At 33.5% G+C, this 17,774-nt stretch overlaps 1 protein-coding gene and 1 long non-coding RNA gene across 2 annotated transcripts; both read right to left on the bottom strand.

Moving 5' to 3' along the window:
* Window positions 1-7,042: 7,042 nt before the first annotated feature.
* On the bottom strand, window positions 7,043-7,646 carry LOC122281755. The gene is made up of 2 exons (XR_006230309.1): window positions 7,444-7,646; window positions 7,043-7,338 (listed from the first exon to the last, which is right to left on the bottom strand). It is a non-coding gene; the product is annotated as an uncharacterized LOC122281755 (long non-coding RNA).
* A 1,958-nt stretch (window positions 7,647-9,604) lies between these two features.
* Window positions 9,605-17,537, bottom strand: LOC122281716 (putative leucine-rich repeat receptor-like serine/threonine-protein kinase At2g19230). Its single transcript, XM_043093458.1, has 13 exons — window positions 17,276-17,537; window positions 15,917-16,442; window positions 14,838-15,325; window positions 13,666-13,798; window positions 13,363-13,434; window positions 12,980-13,051; window positions 12,813-12,893; window positions 12,286-12,443; window positions 11,302-11,507; window positions 11,078-11,204; window positions 10,907-10,969; window positions 10,615-10,804; window positions 9,605-10,256 (listed from the first exon to the last, which is right to left on the bottom strand). The coding sequence occupies exons 1-13, from the start codon at window positions 17,448-17,450 to the stop codon at window positions 9,830-9,832; spliced, it is 2,718 nt and encodes a 905-aa protein (XP_042949392.1). The 5' UTR covers window positions 17,451-17,537; the 3' UTR covers window positions 9,605-9,829.
* Window positions 17,538-17,774: the final 237 nt, after the last annotated feature.

Here is a 17,774-nt window from a genome sequence, read left to right as displayed (position 1 = left end):
CCCAAAGGAAAGCATACTTGGAGACCCCTCAAAACTGTCAAGAATTCTATTTCCATAGGGTCACTCACCTCGTGTTCTGGTTTACTAACTATTAAAATCACATGACCCCTCTCATCTCGAAGAACCATACCTACACTAGATCTGCACTGGTCATGGAATATAGTACCATCGATGTTAAGCTTTAAGACCCCCAAGGGTGGAGGTTTCCAACTGCATTGAGGCACCACCCCTTTTCTCTACTCCTCTGTTTCAGATTTGTATTCTTGTTGAATTGAAAAGGCATGATCTAGCACTTGCTCAGGAGAAAACTTATTCTGTTCATACATAAATTTATTTCTTCTATAGCATAGTCCCCACGAACATAGAGCCAGTTGTTCCATCTCACATTCTCTATTCCTTGATGCCAACTGTGTCATAACCTGAACAAAATCCAACTAAACTTAAATATCCTGCAAGAATTTAAGCTGGGCTAGGAAGGCATCCTTGAAACTTGTACAATTGAGCAGAGCATGATTGATTTCCTCTTCTTCCACTTTACACCACTGACACAAAGCTTCTGTCACCACTTTTTTTGCTTGTAAATTCTTTACTGATGGTATCCCATTTTTACACACCCTCCACACAAAGATCTTTACTCGATTAGGAACCTGCAACTTCCATATTTTCCTCCACATTCTTTTATGCTCCTCTCAATATGATACCTCACCCTCTTGGCTATCTTCAGCAAAAGACATGAACAACCTGTAAGCACTTTTAACACTAAAATGTCTATTCTTTTCATGTTCCCAAACCAGATTATCAGGCCTACTATTAGAAGCTAACACCATATGTAGCACTTCTTCAGCTTCCCTTGGAGGTAGGCATCTTCTAACCTTATCCATATCCCACCTATTAGTGTTGTCATCTATCAACTTAGAGACCTTCCAATTCAACTGAGTTTGAGAAATTGAATCCGATACTGGGACCAACTTATGATTTGGCAACTAGTAGTCAGACTGAATATTAATTGCCTTACCATCTACTACCCTCCACCTGCACCCTTGTAGTAAGTATTTCTCAGCTTCCCATATGCCCCGCCACACAAAAGAAGGTGATGCTCCTAGCTTGGCCTGTTTGAAGCTGGTAGAAGGAAAGTATCTAGCTTTATAAACCTTATGTAACAGCAAGCCTTCCTCCTTTAGAATATGCCAACCCTACTTAGCCAAGAGGGCCATGTTAAAGGTCTTCAAGTCCTTAAAGCTCATTCCCCCATGCATCTTTGAATCACACATCTTCTTCCAACTAACCCAGTTTATTTTATTTTCCTCATTCTTTTGCCTCCACAAAAACTTTGCTATCAAACTCTCAAACTTAGAACATAAAGAACCATATAACTTAAAGCAACTCATAGTGTAAGTTGGGATAGAGAGGGTTGTTGCTTTAATGAGCACCTCTTTACCTCCTTGAGATAACAATTTCTCCTTCCATCCTTGTAACTTAGTCCACACCTTATTCTGCAACACAGAGAAAGCTTGATATTTTCCTCTACCCACCATAGGAGGAAGGCCAAATACTTGTCATAGTTTTGATGTTGTTGGACACCCAAAAAATGCATAATCTCAGCTTGAGTATTAGTAGAGTCATTTTTACTGAAAACCATAGAAGTAGATGACTCTGAGATTGCATTTGATAGATAAGATGAAATGAGAAATAAGGAAATTATATTCAATTTTTTTTAATTTTATAGTATTTTTTTTTCAACTTTTTTTTTCTCATTTATCAAAACCTAATAAAATATCTTAATTCAACTATTTCATTACTATTCACAATATTATGAGATACTCCAAGTGTCCAAATGAGTCCTAAGAGAAAAAATTGAACATTTGGAGTATTTCTAAATTTTATAAATAATAGTGAAATAGTTTAAATTACGATATTTTATTAAGTTTTGAAAGATGAGAGACAAAAAAATTAAATAAAAATATTATAAAATTAAAAAAATTGTTTGAATATAAAGTTTTAGTATAATTTTTTTCTTGAAATTTAAAAAAGTTATATTGATATTTGTGTTATATTTTGAAATTCGTAAAAATTGTTTTTATTTTTGTGTGTTAAATAATGATCAAGTAATGATTAAAAAATTATTCAAATTTTTAATGATTAGATGTAGAAGTTGAGTATTAGATGATCATATTTCTTTCTTATGTTTCCCTCTCCCACTTTACTTTTCATGATTTTCTATTGATTCTAGTTTCTTCATTAAAAATTTTAATTAAAGCAATCATGGAAATCAAGACACGGTACATGAAGGAGATCACTAGAAAGTGGCAAGGCGATCCATGTGTCCCAAGTGAATACTCATAGTCATGGGATGGTTTAAATTGCACTAACAACAATCCTAGCTCCAAGAATCATCTCAGTGTAAGTGCACCTTTTCGAAACATAAAACTTCTGTGGAGGCATGCATGATGCTGTGAAACTTTCATGTTGACGGAAACTACAAAGATAGTGGCTCCCTTGTTCATGGGGGCCAACTACAAAGATAATTTTTCTTATTGCAAGTACTCAATATTAAACAATGGCAATAACTTTTCCTTGTTTCATAATTACAAGGATGCAGGAACTTGAGCTCAAGCAAATTGACAGGATATTGCTAGTTAATCAATCGTTCTCAAAGTTCGAACCACTGCTGCAGTCATTCCATGTGAGTCTTTAATTTGAAATGTGATGGATATTTAAGCGTTGAGTTTCTAAACACCAGCAGGTTGAGCAACACAGCTTGCCAGCTTGAGATTACCAATTGGTAGATGGACGGACTCCTGATTGAATTTGCTTAGATGTTAATAATTATTAGAGAGTGTATATAAGTCATGTTATTTAATGTTGATTTTCAAGCACTGAAAACAACTTAACTCGCTAATATTCTTGTGCAAAATCTTTCTTTATTTTTCAAGGATTTATCATTTAACAACTTAATAGGGCCATCGCAACAAGTTTTTGAAACAGTTAAATAATGTTATTCATTATCTCATGACGTGATATTAAATGATTAAATACTATTTATTAGATTTTACTAATAAAATTATTATCTAATATCACATCATGAATGATAAGAAAATGATGAATAGATTTATATATATAGCTGATTTTGGACTTTCAAGAGCCTTTTGCCAATAAAAGTGATTCTCATGACGTAGCTCCAATGTTGATTCTGCGTGGTTCATTTTTTTTCTAGAGATGAGACAATATAAGATAAAATAAGATAAAATCTTTTGAGATATGTTGAGATGAGATGAGATAAAATGAGATTAGATGAAATATGTGTTTGTTTTTAAAGATGAGATGAGATAAAAATTTTTGAGATATTTTGAGATGAGATGAGATTAGATGAAATATGTGTTTGTTTTTAGAGATGAGATGAGATTAGTTTGACTTTGTCACAGTTAGTAATATGATGGGACCCACAAGTACTTGTAGTACTTTTTATAATATTTTATTTATTTACCAATGCTGCAATTTTTTTTTTCTACTTCTTTTTTTTTTTGCTTCCTTTGTTTATTTATTTACTAATGGTGTATTTTTTTTTGCTGATTCTTTTTTTTTAACTGTGAGAAACCATTTGGTCTTTTTTTTTTTTTTTTTTTTGGTTTGGTTGCTTCATTTGTTTATTTATTTACCAATTATACATTTTTTTTTGCTGCTTCCTTTTTTATTAACCATTTGGTCAATTTTTTTTTTCTGCTTATTTTGTTTATTTATTTACCAATGGTGATTTTTTTTTTTTTTGCTGTTTCCTTTTTTTTAACCATTTAGTCTTTTTTTTTGTTGCTTTATTTGTTTATTTATTTACCAATGGTGATTTTTTTTTCTGCTTCCTATTTTTTTTAACCATTGTCTTTTTTTTTGTTACTTTATTTATTTATTTATTTATCAATGGTGTAATTTTTTTTACCAAAGAAACTTGAGATCTTTTGAAATGAAAACTTGAGAAGAAACTTGAGATCTTTTGAGATGAAAACCTGAGAAGAAACTTGAGATCTTTTGAGATGAAAATTGATAGATTAAAATGTGTATTTATTTTTGTAAAATTTCTGACAGTACATAAATTTTGAGAAGTTTTCAAAGTTTTAGTTTTTAATTGTAAAAACAAATGAGACCTTATTCTAAGCCAAAAAAACCAAAACAAAACAAAACAAGAAGAACAAAATTAGGCTCTACAAAGCAACCGGTACATGTATAGAAATGTCATTTCCCACAAATTTAAGATTAAATACCTGGAATTTCACCAAGTTTTCTTCCACCTGCATGCAGATCGCTATCATTTCCTGCTGCGAGATTTCATGAGTTGCTTAGAACAGCACTCGCTAAAACAGTAAAGGGCCATAATTTCAAAGAGTGGTGCTACATCACTGAAGAATGATGCAGCCCGAAAACTCACTCAACAAGTAAACAAGTTTTTATTTTTATTTTTTTCATTCATTTTTTTTATATTTTTAATATTCACAATATCACTAAAAAATACTTCATTAATTACTAAATAAAACAATAAAAAATCAATTCGAGATCCAAATTGAGCCCGAAAGTATTTCTGAATTTCAAAACAAGAACCAATAGTACTAGTGCATGCTGCAGAAAAAGAAGGTACTACTATGAGAAATGATTTGTGCAGTCGGTAAATACAGTCGGCGTGCAGTCGCTTTAAAAAAAATGAATTAATATAAGACCTATATGAAAAAAAAAATTATTTTTATAACTTTTTTTTATTCATTCTGTACAGCCATGAAAAAAAATATTTTATAATATTTTTTTATTTATTTCGTACAGCTGACTGCATACCGACTGTATTTACCGACTGCGTTTAGCAAAGCCCTACTACTATTCGTGTCAATAACCACCGAACTACCTACGTACGTACGTACTCATAAATATTCTCTCCTGCTCAATCGATAGCACAATAGAAATTAGTAATTAGAAAGACCCAGATGGATGGTCAAGAAAAATTACTTTGATTATCGTAATATCTTGTACCCTTTTTTGTTTTTATGTTTAATATCAAATAATTACTTCGGATAAATGTTACTTATATAAAAAGAATCCTTTGTCTATGACTTCTAATCCTTTGTCTGCATCCGTGGGTACATAGTAGTACCCCATCGGCCATCACAGACCATAGAATTCAAGTCCCAATAAACGAAATGAACGCCACTTGTCATATACAATGACTTCTTTATCTTATTTTTCCAAGTCTATCATCAAAATTTATTTTTTTTACTTTTTATATTAATTTGTACAACATATCATATATTACAATATCTTTTTTTAATATTATTTTTTTATTTTTTTATTTATTTTAAATATTTTCTCTAACTACTAATAATAACTTCATATCTTTTCATATATATCTCTCATATATAATATGATGAGCAATACTACATACAGTCATTTTTGCATACTCTCTGCGCACTCCACTGATATGATTGGCTGGATTAATTTTTTTTTTAATATCCAACCAATTATATCATTGGAGTGCACAAAAGAGTGCATAAAAATGACTGCACATAGAATTTTTATAATATGATAGTCTAAATTAAAAAAATAGAGAAAAATTAAGAGAATCTATATATAAAAATATGGTACCTTCCAACGACTTTGGCTAGAATTTGTTTTTTGAACAATGAAATAATGCATGGTGTCTTGATCATTTTCACTTAAAGTAAATTTGACTTAAACCAAACAAAATCTAGTTTATTTTTTTATTTTTTTGAAAGTTTAGACAAATTGTAATGAGTAGTTTGAAAATGTTTATATTTAAATAATTTTTAAAAAATAAATGAAATAAGATGAGATGAAAAAAGAAGAAAGAATATGAGAATTATTTCCAATCATATCCTCAAACTTCTAGATGCATAAAAGTCAAAGGCATATAAACCAGAGTGCTAAAGAGTAAATAAGAGATAAGAGAGTGGTGCTTGTGAGAAAGTGATATAAAGGGCTAAAATGAAAAGAAGATAAAAATGAAAGGAGGATGAAATGAAAGAGAAATAATAATAAAAAAAAATTGTTTAGACAATGAACATTACCCTCTAATTTATATAGTTAATGGAAAATAGAAATAGAATAGACGATCCATTAGATGAGACTTTTGGTCATGACTCATCTTTCTTTATATTTTATAGAAAATTGTATTTTACAAAATCTATTGTCAATGGTATAAGCCTTACTAATATATTTTATTTTAGCAGGTAAATCCTGAATTTGTATTTCAAACACCTCTCTAAATCCTTTTACCATTTAAATGGATCTCTGGAAAATAAAAATAAAATTAAAATTAAGGGTAGACTGTTGTTACATGGATCCTAGGAGACCTTAAGTTATATGATTCAGTTTGGTCAAGTGCTGGTAGCTAGCAGGGCTGATTGTATGAAAAGCTGTTAAATTTTGGAGGTGAAAGAAGTGCTGGGTCGATCATAATTTATGCTAAGACCCCAACGGGCTCGATACTATCCAACCACCTTGAGTTTCATCTCCATGGATGGGCCCACCGTTTATAGACCAACGTAGTCACAAACTAGGCTCCGTTTGTGTTGAAAAATGATCTCAACTCATTTCATCTCATTATTAAAACTTATCATTTTCTTTTATTTTGTTTCTTAAAATATTATAAATTATACTAGATACAATCTAAGTTGTATAAAGGGCATACTTTTTTTTTTTTAAACTTAGTATTGCTTATTCAAAAAATAATTTTTTTTTATATGAGTTCTAGATTTATTTAATTTTTTTTAAAAAAAATACGTGAACTTACACATCACAGACTACATATTATTATAGAAAAATTTTATATACCATATTATCACCTCACTTATATCTTACTAAGTAAGATATAGCACATTTAGCACAATTGAATGATCATTTATTACATACTTCTTTATCATCAAATGATGATAAATGTATCACATCATATATAGTATGATTGAAGTGGGATGGTGGTGTGATATATAACATTATTCATTATTATATATATTATATATATCACAAACTGCAGAAATTCTTTTAAAGAAGATGGATCCACGAGGAATTTCTTTTATTCATGAATCATTTCATTTGATTTTAGCAAATAAATAGGCTAATTTATTCTCAGAAATCAAAGTGGTAAGTAAAGTGCAGAAATTCCCATTATTCATGATATATATGAATTATACTGCTGCCCGCATAGGTCTCGACAGCATCTGAAAGAGGGACATCAGTACTAAGCTTTGGGTGACCCATTCTCGGGAGGTGTCTCGATGGAAGCAGCGCAACACTGGCAACAAGACCCCGGTCGTTTAGGCGTGCAACATACACAAGTAGGACATACAACTGAAACCCAAAACAAAACGAGATTTGTTCAATTAAAATCTAAAAATCTTATAGTCATGATTGATAAAAGTATTATTTATGATCAGGCTATAATGGAGTTTTTACCTTCTTGAGCAAACTGAGCTGCATCGCATATTACCATTGGAAATAAGATGATTGCAAACATAAAGAGGGTCACGAAAGCGGGCCTCAAAGAGTTTCCAGCCATTTCCTTTTTTATTATGTAATAGATTTGCTTAGATGAACACAAATGAGGTTATATGATGAGGCAAATTTATACAGCTTCTCTAGCCTTGCTTCAATATGACAACAATATAGGACATCAATTTTGGGAAGGTAATCAAGCTACCGATTTTTTTGGCTCGCCAACGTGAAGAACGTGTAGATATGAGGATGGGAGGCAGCTACCTAGGCAGTTGAGAGGTTTACTTCGGTTGGACAAAATTGGCTTACCTATAATTAGACTTTAAATTGTTACGTTTTGGGTTATTTGTTGTTGGTTTGTGTTGGCTCGTTTTCCTTTTGTTTGGTGGTTAGACAGTTTGACGTTGTAATATTGATATTCCTCTGCCTTTGGGGAGGTTATAATTTATATATGAACAAAATGGGAGGTATAATTTTTTTTTTTTTTTTGAAAAAAAGAAAAAGTTATTTTATAATCATAAATAATAATAATAAAAAAAGTCGTTCTTTCATTTTTTTTTTTTAATTTTTTTTGGGAAAAGCTTCTCTAGCCTCGCATTAGGTTTCAGCACGACATTTGCTTAGATATCTTTAGCTTTGTTTGAACGGGAAAAAATTGATTTCCCTCTCTAAAAAGGCATTGATACATGCTACCGTACAAATCGACATGATTGTCCTGATGACCATTAAATAAAGCAAAATCAATGGTCTAGTTTTGATCATAATTTGATTATTTGAGCCCTCAGGAGTTTTGACTTGACTGGTCTGAGATTTAGATCATAGGTTCCCTCCGGCTCACAGACGCCATCCGGTGGCCGATCATTTAAAAACAAACAACTTTAGGATTAGGATGAGCGTTGCATTGTCATTTTCATTGTGGATAGCATGCAAATCAATGGCTCACTAATTGAAGGGAAGAGCTGACAAATAGGAGGTTCCATTTATGTGATTTATGACTTTGAATGAACCTACCTAACTATAATGTTTTTCAACCGGATTGTGCTTGACTTGACAATTCATGACAATGCTCAATTCTGTTAGCAAGAAAGGCTATTTCATTAAAAATGGATACATCAAACAATACGAATGAAAACGATGAAATTCAAGATTAAGAACAGTTTCACATTCTCTCTATATTCATATTTATTTTATACATACGAGGTGTGATTGGAGTTCGGGTCGGTTTACTTCCAAAAATTAAGACAAACCAATCTCGACACAAGCCATACAAATTTTCCCGGACTCTGCCGACTTGTTTTAGATGTCGAAGACATCAATATCCAAAATATATTTTTCATTACTTACTAACTTTCAGAATAGCTTTGAAATACAAGAGACCCTTATTTAAATAAGGGAGAATTGAAATCTCACGCAAAACATTAACCATAAGTTTATTACATATGTGATCACTACCATCAAAGAAATGAAAACTACAACTCGGAAAGACATCTGATTTACTGTTTTCCACAAGTGGCTATAAAACAGGCAAGCACCCTGATGTATATCTTTTCATCAAACTTCAAATCCACCGAGTTTCACCAATTTGAATTTTCGTATGATCTAAAGAGAGTTCAGCTACTGGAATTCTAATAAATAAAATCAAGTTAATTGTCAAAGTTTTGACTGATATTACAGTGAGGCAAACAAGTTGGTATACATATAAGAGGGATTATAGCCTCAACAACGATTTTGTGGAAAAGGGTGATTGTAAATATTTTTGTAATAGTTAATTGATTTATTCTAAGTAAACACTTTTAAGAGTGTTTTCTTTTTATTATAGGATTTCACTCAGTCACACTTTCTTCCTTCTACAACAAGCATTATTTTCTTCTTCCGACTTTTGGAGGCCTGAAACACTTTGCTTGCTTCTGCTGCTTCATCTTGCTAGGCTGCTAGCTTACATCCCATATTCATTGCTGGAAAGTTCTCTTCTTCTTACTTGATTCTTAATGGGATGATGATAAACTAAAAGAAGAGGATCTTATTTCTGAAAGTGACTTGAATTGATATTGATTTATTGGTCCCTTAACATGGTTGCATAAAATCTATTCAACTTCCTCTCCTTCATGTAGATTAGCATATATGGATTTTCAAACACTGTTTTAGACACATTCGAAATACAAACTAGTAATCATTGTACTTCATAAGTCCAACGGAACCTAGAAAGCTGTTGAAATGCATAACAGTATTCGGTCTCATACTCGATTGAAAAAAAGATACACATGAAACAAGGATATAATAAGGTCTTCAAACATATCACTTGTCATATTGCATTGAAGGAACTTTTGCGCATAGTTTTCTTTAGAAACTATCTAGCGATGGGAGCAATTTCTGATTCTAGCTCCACATGGAATGTGTTGTGTGGCATGCTTGAAGTTCTGCACTCAGTTGTCATCCTTTGATTTCTTCCACGAGTCAATACCAGAGCTAAACATTCCTTTAGTTCTGTCAATACCTGACTCATGTCTGGCCTTTGGATTGCAACCGGCAGTGCGCACGACATGGCTATTTCCACAATTTTCCAAGCAGAATGGGTGCTGAATTCTCCTTCAAGTCTTGGATCAACAATATTTTGAATATCTGCCCTTTCAATCAAAGGATTAACCCAATCAAGTATGTGATTGTTTCGCATAGGACCTCTTATTATTGCAGGGCGACCAGTTATAAGCTCCAACAAAATAATCCCAAAGCTATAGACGTCACTTTTTTTATTGGAGTTCCTAGCTGTAGGAATTCTGCAAGTAGAACACAGATGAGGGTCAATAGAACAGTATAAGAAACCCAAGTACTAATTTAAAGCTTCAAATTATTACTTATAATAATGCTTGATTTCTTGATCCTTACTTGAGTAATAGCAGGAGGCATTCTAAAAATTTAGACAACTTGCACTGGTGAATAAAGCGAGGGTGTCCAATTTACACAACTCGCACGTTGAATTAAGGGCAGGCCATACATTTTGGAGATTTTGGATTCTCAAGGGAAAAACATATTTTGGCAGTAGAAAATTTTGGTACAAGAACTTTGGACATGATAATTGATTCCAGTATAACTAAAAAAAGAGCTATGCAGAAATCAGTAGGTCTGAACACTTACTCTGGATCGACGTATCCCCAAGTGCCAGCTGGGCGAGTTGACACATGGAAATCACTTTCGGTGGTAAAGGCTCTAGAAAGCCCAAAATCAGCTATCTTGGCTTGCATGTATTCGTTTAGTAGGATGTTGGACGGTTTTAAATCTCTGTGGATGATAGGTGGCTTGCAACCATTATGTAGATACTCCAACCCTGTAACTCCACCAGTAAACAACGTGGACTTATTCAAGCAAAGAAAAAAGAAATACAAAGATGCTGAAGATGAATAATTATGTGGTTAATTTGTTTGCAAACCGTGTGCTGCGTCCACTGCAATACAAAGTCGCTCATTCCATGTTAAGACATTTGGGTTTGTCACTGCAGCAAAAACATTCCAATTTTGTCTAATTCAGTTTGGTTGTCATAAAAAAATACCCCAGGTTTTTGCAATCATGCGTCAGGTTGCAAAAACAAGATTGCAAATACCTGACAAATGTTGCTGCAGATTCCCGTTAGCCATGTACTCGTATACGAGCGCCTTGTTTTCACCGTCATCACAGTATCCAACAAGAGTAACCAAGTTTCTATGATGAACTACCATTAAGAGCTGTGCCTGCATTTTGAAAAGGACTTCCATTGTTTAGTTGCGCGAAATTGTAGTCATTGAAACTTTCAAGTAATTGCAAACACTGGCTTCTATTCCATCTAACCTCTGCTCTAAATTCCTTGTACCCTTGCTTTGATGAAGGAGAGAGAAACTTAACGGCAACTTGAATTTCATCTTTCAATTTTCCGAGGTACACGTTTCCAAATCCTCCTTGGCCAATGATGTTTTTAAAGTTATTGGTTATCTTGACAACCTCAGAGTAGCTATATTGTCGATTCTTTGATTTGATGCTGGGTTTGGTAACCGTGGCTACAGCAAGAAAGATTATCAAAATTGAATCATTCACCTCTGCTAAAAATAAGTTTGCAGCTTGCATTGTCATGTGCTTAGTTTATGTTTTAAATCTCTCATTTTTGTTATAACTACAATTAAATGCCGAGACCACTTATCCTAAAGGGGAATGCACATTAACCCTCATGCTTGGGTTTCTGCATTATAGTTTTGACAGTGAGTAATGCTAGAAGAAGTCCTGGATTTCATGCTTGGGATGTGTTAGATCCCTTTTCAAGGTCAGCCTCAAGATTTTGGGGATACTTGATTTTACAAAATAGCAGGGGATTGTGTTGCGATGGTTATATGGTATAGATAGTACAAACATGAATGGATAATGAATGGGAGGATGAAACTCTTTATTTTTAATATTACCTTAATGGTTGAGCAAGAAAGGGCATCAGGATGCCAATCTAAAGAAGGATACATATTGCCGACCTCTCAAAACTAGGTGTAAACATGAGTATGGGGAGAATTGAACCCAAGCATCAGGCGAGTAGAATGAGCACATTCATCGCTTTCACCTACCATGGTGTGCCGCTAATGTAATTCATTTATCGATCATTTGCAGTTTCCTTCCATGATCGTGTTCTTTTTTATATCTTTCTATAATTTTTTTTACGAATTAATTATAAAAGACTTCGGTTTATCACAAGAAAATAAGGTTAATTTCCATTGAGTGCTATATCTTTGTAAGCAAGCTCGCCTATATAAACTGGGATAACAACTATGCAGCAGAAAATAAAGAAGGAACTACCTGATCCTCTTTTCCTTCTATATATAGCAAGAGCACTAACGATGAAGAGAAGGATCGAGACTGCTGTTATAAACGATGCAAGAACTGGAATGACAAACTCCTTTTTCTTCTTTCCCTTACATGAGTTGTACAGACAAAGATCTGGACGTGCATCAACCCTTTTATAAAGTGCATCAAGGCATCAAGTAAAGATGTCAGGTCAGTTATTATATATTAGATGATGCCATCCGTCATGCAAAAAAAAAGGAATTACAATTGGAAATATACTTCTTCAAGCATTTGCAATGTACAGAAAAAAAGGATAAAGTGGTTATAACATTAATAAGGAAATTGAGAAATAGAAATATTGCGCACGACATGGCTATTTCCACATCTTTCCAGGCAAAAGTAGTGTTGAATTCTCCTTATTGGATTAACATTTTATTTATTTTATATATTAACATTTCTCATCGCGTGTGGGCCATACTCTCATTTAATGAATGGCCCAACAAGTGGAATATTTTATATAGGGAGGAAGATAATCTAACCTTAGGTCTAATTTTCCATTCCTAAAATGTTCCAGAAGAACCTCAGGAATTGAACCTGTGAACTTGTTCCCTCGTAAATCCCTGCAAAGATAGTGTTAGTAGATCACTTCAAATTCCTTTCCTGAAGATATTGTTTGCAACACCTAGATCAGAGTTCCACGACTTACAGAGTGTTTAAATTAGGTAGCTGTTCCAAAACTTGTGGCAGTGGCCCAGTTAAATTGTTAAATGACAAATCTCTGAAAAGGAAAAAAATATCTTGCATAAAAATCCTAGCAACTTAAACAATTGTTTTCAGTGCTTGAAAACCAATATTAAATAGCAGGACTTGCATATAAGTATAATTCTTTCCAAGTAAAAGTTCCTGGAATCAAATCCCACAAATTAATACACACTCTAATTATTAACATCTACAGAAATCATGGGTCCATCCACCAATTGGTAATCTCGAGCTGGCTGACTGTGTTGCTTAACCTGCTGGTGTTTGGCTAATACTGGTGTTTAGAAACTGAATGTTTAAATATTTGTCACATTTCAAATTAAAACTCACAAGGACTGCAGTAGTTCGAGCTTGGAGAATGAAGTAGTGATATCCCCTGTCAATTTGCTTGAGCTCAAGTTCCTGCTTGAAATTATGAAACGAGGAGGTTATTGCCATTGTTTAATGTTAAGATGCAATAAAAAACTAAATAATAAATAATAAATTAATTCAAGTAAAAAAAAAAAAAAAAAGAATCTCTTGTAGTTGGCCCCTGTGAACAAGGGAGCCACCATCTTCGTAGTTTCTGTCAAAATGAAAGTTTCACAGCATGAATGCCTCCACAGAAGTTTTATGTTTCGGAAGCGCACTTACAATGTGATGATCCTTGGAGGATTGTCGTTAGTGCAGTTTAAACCATCCCACAAGTATTCACTAGGGACACATGGATCGCCTTGCCAGTTTCTAGTCACGTTGTAGCGTGTCTTGATTTCCATGATAGCTTGAACTAAGATTATTAATGGCAAAACTAGAATCAACAGACAATCATTGAACAGTAATGTGGGAGAGAGGGGGAGGGAGAATTTTAGATACAAACCATCCCATGAGTAATATGAAATGTGACACTTTGAACCAAAATTTACAGCAGATGCACAGATGTGCCTTTTCCATGAGGCTAAATTTGCCTGAATGTTGTAGCATGTATGATACTTAAAGCGAATTAGAACTACCATTAACGGTTCATTTGTGGATTCTATGGTGACGGGTAAAATTGCCATCCATGATACTATGCCATTTCTAAGAACTCAAAAGTTTGCTTTGGCAGTTAATTGTATGACCACAGGGAAGATACCCAGATTTCAGTGATATATAAATTAAAAAAACTGTTGACAACAACAAAATTATTCTTCTGAAGATGTGTGGTTGTAATTACATCATAATAGTGTACACTCTAACCATGTTACATGTAATTCCCCTATGGTACTGATAGATTTCCCATGAGAGGATCGGTTCACAGTTCACACTAAACTGATGCAACTAAATTGGTACACATCTTGGACGATTTACACCCAGTGTGGGACACCCCTGCAAAAGGATGCAATGTTAGAGTATGTTGGGGGCTTTAGTCCTCCCAAGACTTCATATATAGGACCATCACCACTCACACGAGTGGTATGATGTTGGTTAAGGTTTAATCAAATTAGTATCACAGTCTTAGAATTTTTAGATTATTGTTTGGATATTTAATAATTAGTATCATAATAAGGTCCACATTATGGAGGTCAATGTCAATAGAGTAAACCTTCAAGGAAGTTGGATTCGGAAGAGTAGGGGAATAGTTAAAAAGTTGAGTTGATCAAATTAGTATCAACGGTTTTAAAACTTTTGAATCAATAGTTCAACCTTTAATAACGACATTGAGAACATAAATTATGTTTTGTTTTGTTGAGAAAAGACTCCTCCTTATATATACAGAGGACCATCACCAAACACCGAAATACTGCACTTAATCCGTACAAGAAAATAGAAAAGAGAAGAAGGCATACCGTCCTCTGTGGCAGTTGGTTCATTTGGTAGCTCTACCCACTCGAAAATCTCATAGGCATTGAGGATTGGAGGAAGATGAGTTCCCTGAGCCGCATTTATTGAGAAGTGCAAGCTCGACTCTCCGGTAATTGGCGGATTATCTTGGACTATTGTATGTGGATTTAGATAATCAAGTATGAGAGATTCAGTCAGATAGCGTTGACCATCCAAAGAAATTGTCAATTCCCGCTGCTGGCCAGGTTCAAGTTTCTCAACCTCAGCAAAGTGAAAGTAACAATAATATTTTAAAAGAGGATTTAGCGTGAAGTAATCTTTTAAGGGAATGCTCGCGTTCTGTGTTTTGGCAGCAGTCTTCATCACTTCAGCTGGCAATCCATAAGCTCCATCACTATTGGAGGCCGTGTTAATGGTCGAGCTGGAGGCAATTTCAATCCAATCATCTTTTAGAGAAGAGTGCCAGTACCGATCATACGTATCATTTGGATACCTAAATGGCAGCATTTTTTTTTCCCCAGATAGTGTCAGAACAAAATGATACGTACTTGAACAATCAAGCGCTAGCTTTTATATGAATTGATGAACGCGAGCCAAAGATGAATAAACGCATTGAAGATATGTTTTAGACGTAAAGAGATATAACTAAAAGTAAATATATAAAATTATTTTTATTATAAAATAAATCTAATATACAAATCAAAATTTTCGTTTATAAAATTCTAAACGCAATGTTATAATAAATTGTAATAATGCATGCAATCAAGATGTATGTAGAATCACCGGTACAAGAGATTAAAAAAAATTTAACAGTGAATATATAGAGCAGCTTGCTTAACAAAGTAGACTAGAGCACCGATGGTGGTAATGATAGTATAATTTTTGTTTTTCTTTTTTAAAGTATTTTTTTAAAAAACATAAAAAATACAATACTAAAATATAAAAAAACTCAAATGACAAATCTTAAAAAAAAAGAGGGAGAAAATCGATGCATGACTTTATTGGTAAGAATTATCTGTGGGAATCTTTTCCCTAACAAAATATAAATTGGATCCCTCATGAGGATGGTATGAAAATGATTCACCTGATTATGGAATTGTCTGTTCTGGGGCCAACATCGCTTCGCCAAAGCTTTGACAGTGCCCCGCTCTCGATGCGATACATGGAAGAGTCCAAATGCCGTAGCTCCAACGCTGAAATGAAGGGTACACCTTGGCTAATGTTCACAAGACAAACATCTATGTAATCCCTCGAAGCTACGTGAATTATCTCATGATAGGTTCCACTCGTATTGTCTACTGTTCTCCACTTATTAACCCCAAGATATAGGTCAAATACTGGGCCCTCGTCTTTGCCATCATAATTTCCATACGTGAATCTAGCTCTGATTAAGTACTTGTTGTTTTTGCCTTGCTTAGGTCGCAGGGTGTAACAATTTCTTTTTCCGCGAGGAAAGCTTCTGAGTGTCTTTCTCACCTGATCATGATATTTATTTCCAGACACCGTTCCAACTATTCCAGTATCTATAAATCTTTTATCTGACGTGAAAGGAATACCTCTCGGGTCAATGTAATTATCTTCATTGCTACCACAGTCAATGCTGATGAAACCTTGAAATTTTTTACACCAAAAAGAGAGTTAGAACAAAGCAATCGATTAATTTATTGCAGCTCTAATCAAATAAATTCAGCCAGATCATAATTATCAATCGGCGTCTTAATTTGTCGCGCACACACTAGAAATCCAGCTTGTAACATGTTCGAAATTAATTTCGAACAGCTCAACCTCCAAACACTGCTTACGGTAAGACTTGAGCCTTATGATCAATTAGCACAGCTTTTTGTCAAAGAACTCGCATGCCACCAAAAACCGTATGTGAGTTTATTTGTCAAATAAATCGTGGGTTTATTTGTTAAAAAGATACGTATTATTAGATCTTCATTTTTCTATTGGGACAAATGATGATTTTATATAGTTAAAGAACAAAAGTTTTGAGTTTGGATTCGAATTCTACACTTTATCTCACTTAGTTAAAAACTTAACAAAAATTCTAGTTTTTGAAGGACAAACATTTTGGTTTTGAAGTACTAAAAGATTAAAAAAAAAAAAAAAATCAAGTCCTGAAATATAATTGAATGTAAATAATACAAACATAAAACAGGGGTTAGTACTTCGTTTATCAACAATGTTAAGACTTTCTTTGATTTTTAAGTAATCAAATTAAGCAAATCTAATTGAAGAAATTATTATTCTTTAATTAAAGAATTATTCAAATCTTATTCATTGAGTTGGCGTCAGAGAAGATAATGTCATAATATAAATTTAATTGTTAAACTCTTTAATAGACGAATAGCTTTATTTATATTAATATATATACATATGCAGGATGTATCAAATTTGCGTCAGACGAAAACTTGCAACCAAACTTCAATAACTTAAATACCTGGAATTTCAGCAAGTTTTCTTCCACCATGACTAATATTGTTCCCTGAAGCAACGTTTTCTGAGTTGCTAACTCCAAGAACAGCACTCACTATAACCAAAAAGAGGCACCCTTTCAAAACCAAAAGAATTTCTGTAATTGCACGGCCAGTATCCATCTCTGTCTTTCTAACCATATTTTAGTGCCCTGCAGAGGAAGATCGGATTAGTAGCACTCCAAGGACGTGGGTGTTCCAGCAATAAATAATGGGACCACGGCTGGGGGGTGTTCCAGCAATAAGAATAATGCTAGATGGAAACTGGAAGATGATTATATGTGAAACCACGTGGGACCGCGTTAACTAAAACATGTCAAACCACGTGGAAACTCAAGAAAATAATACAAGAATAATAAGAATAAAGAAAAATATAGTTGCAAGTATAGTTGTGTATTAATCTGTGCACCAATGTGATGTGATTGATCAAAAAGTAAATTTTAGTGAAAATAGTGTTAATTTAAA

This window comes from Carya illinoinensis, chromosome 1, assembly GCF_018687715.1.
Source record: "Carya illinoinensis cultivar Pawnee chromosome 1, C.illinoinensisPawnee_v1, whole genome shotgun sequence".
Lineage (NCBI taxonomy): Eukaryota > Viridiplantae > Streptophyta > Magnoliopsida > Fagales > Juglandaceae > Carya > Carya illinoinensis.
This window is presented reverse-complemented; position numbering and strand designations above follow the sequence as displayed.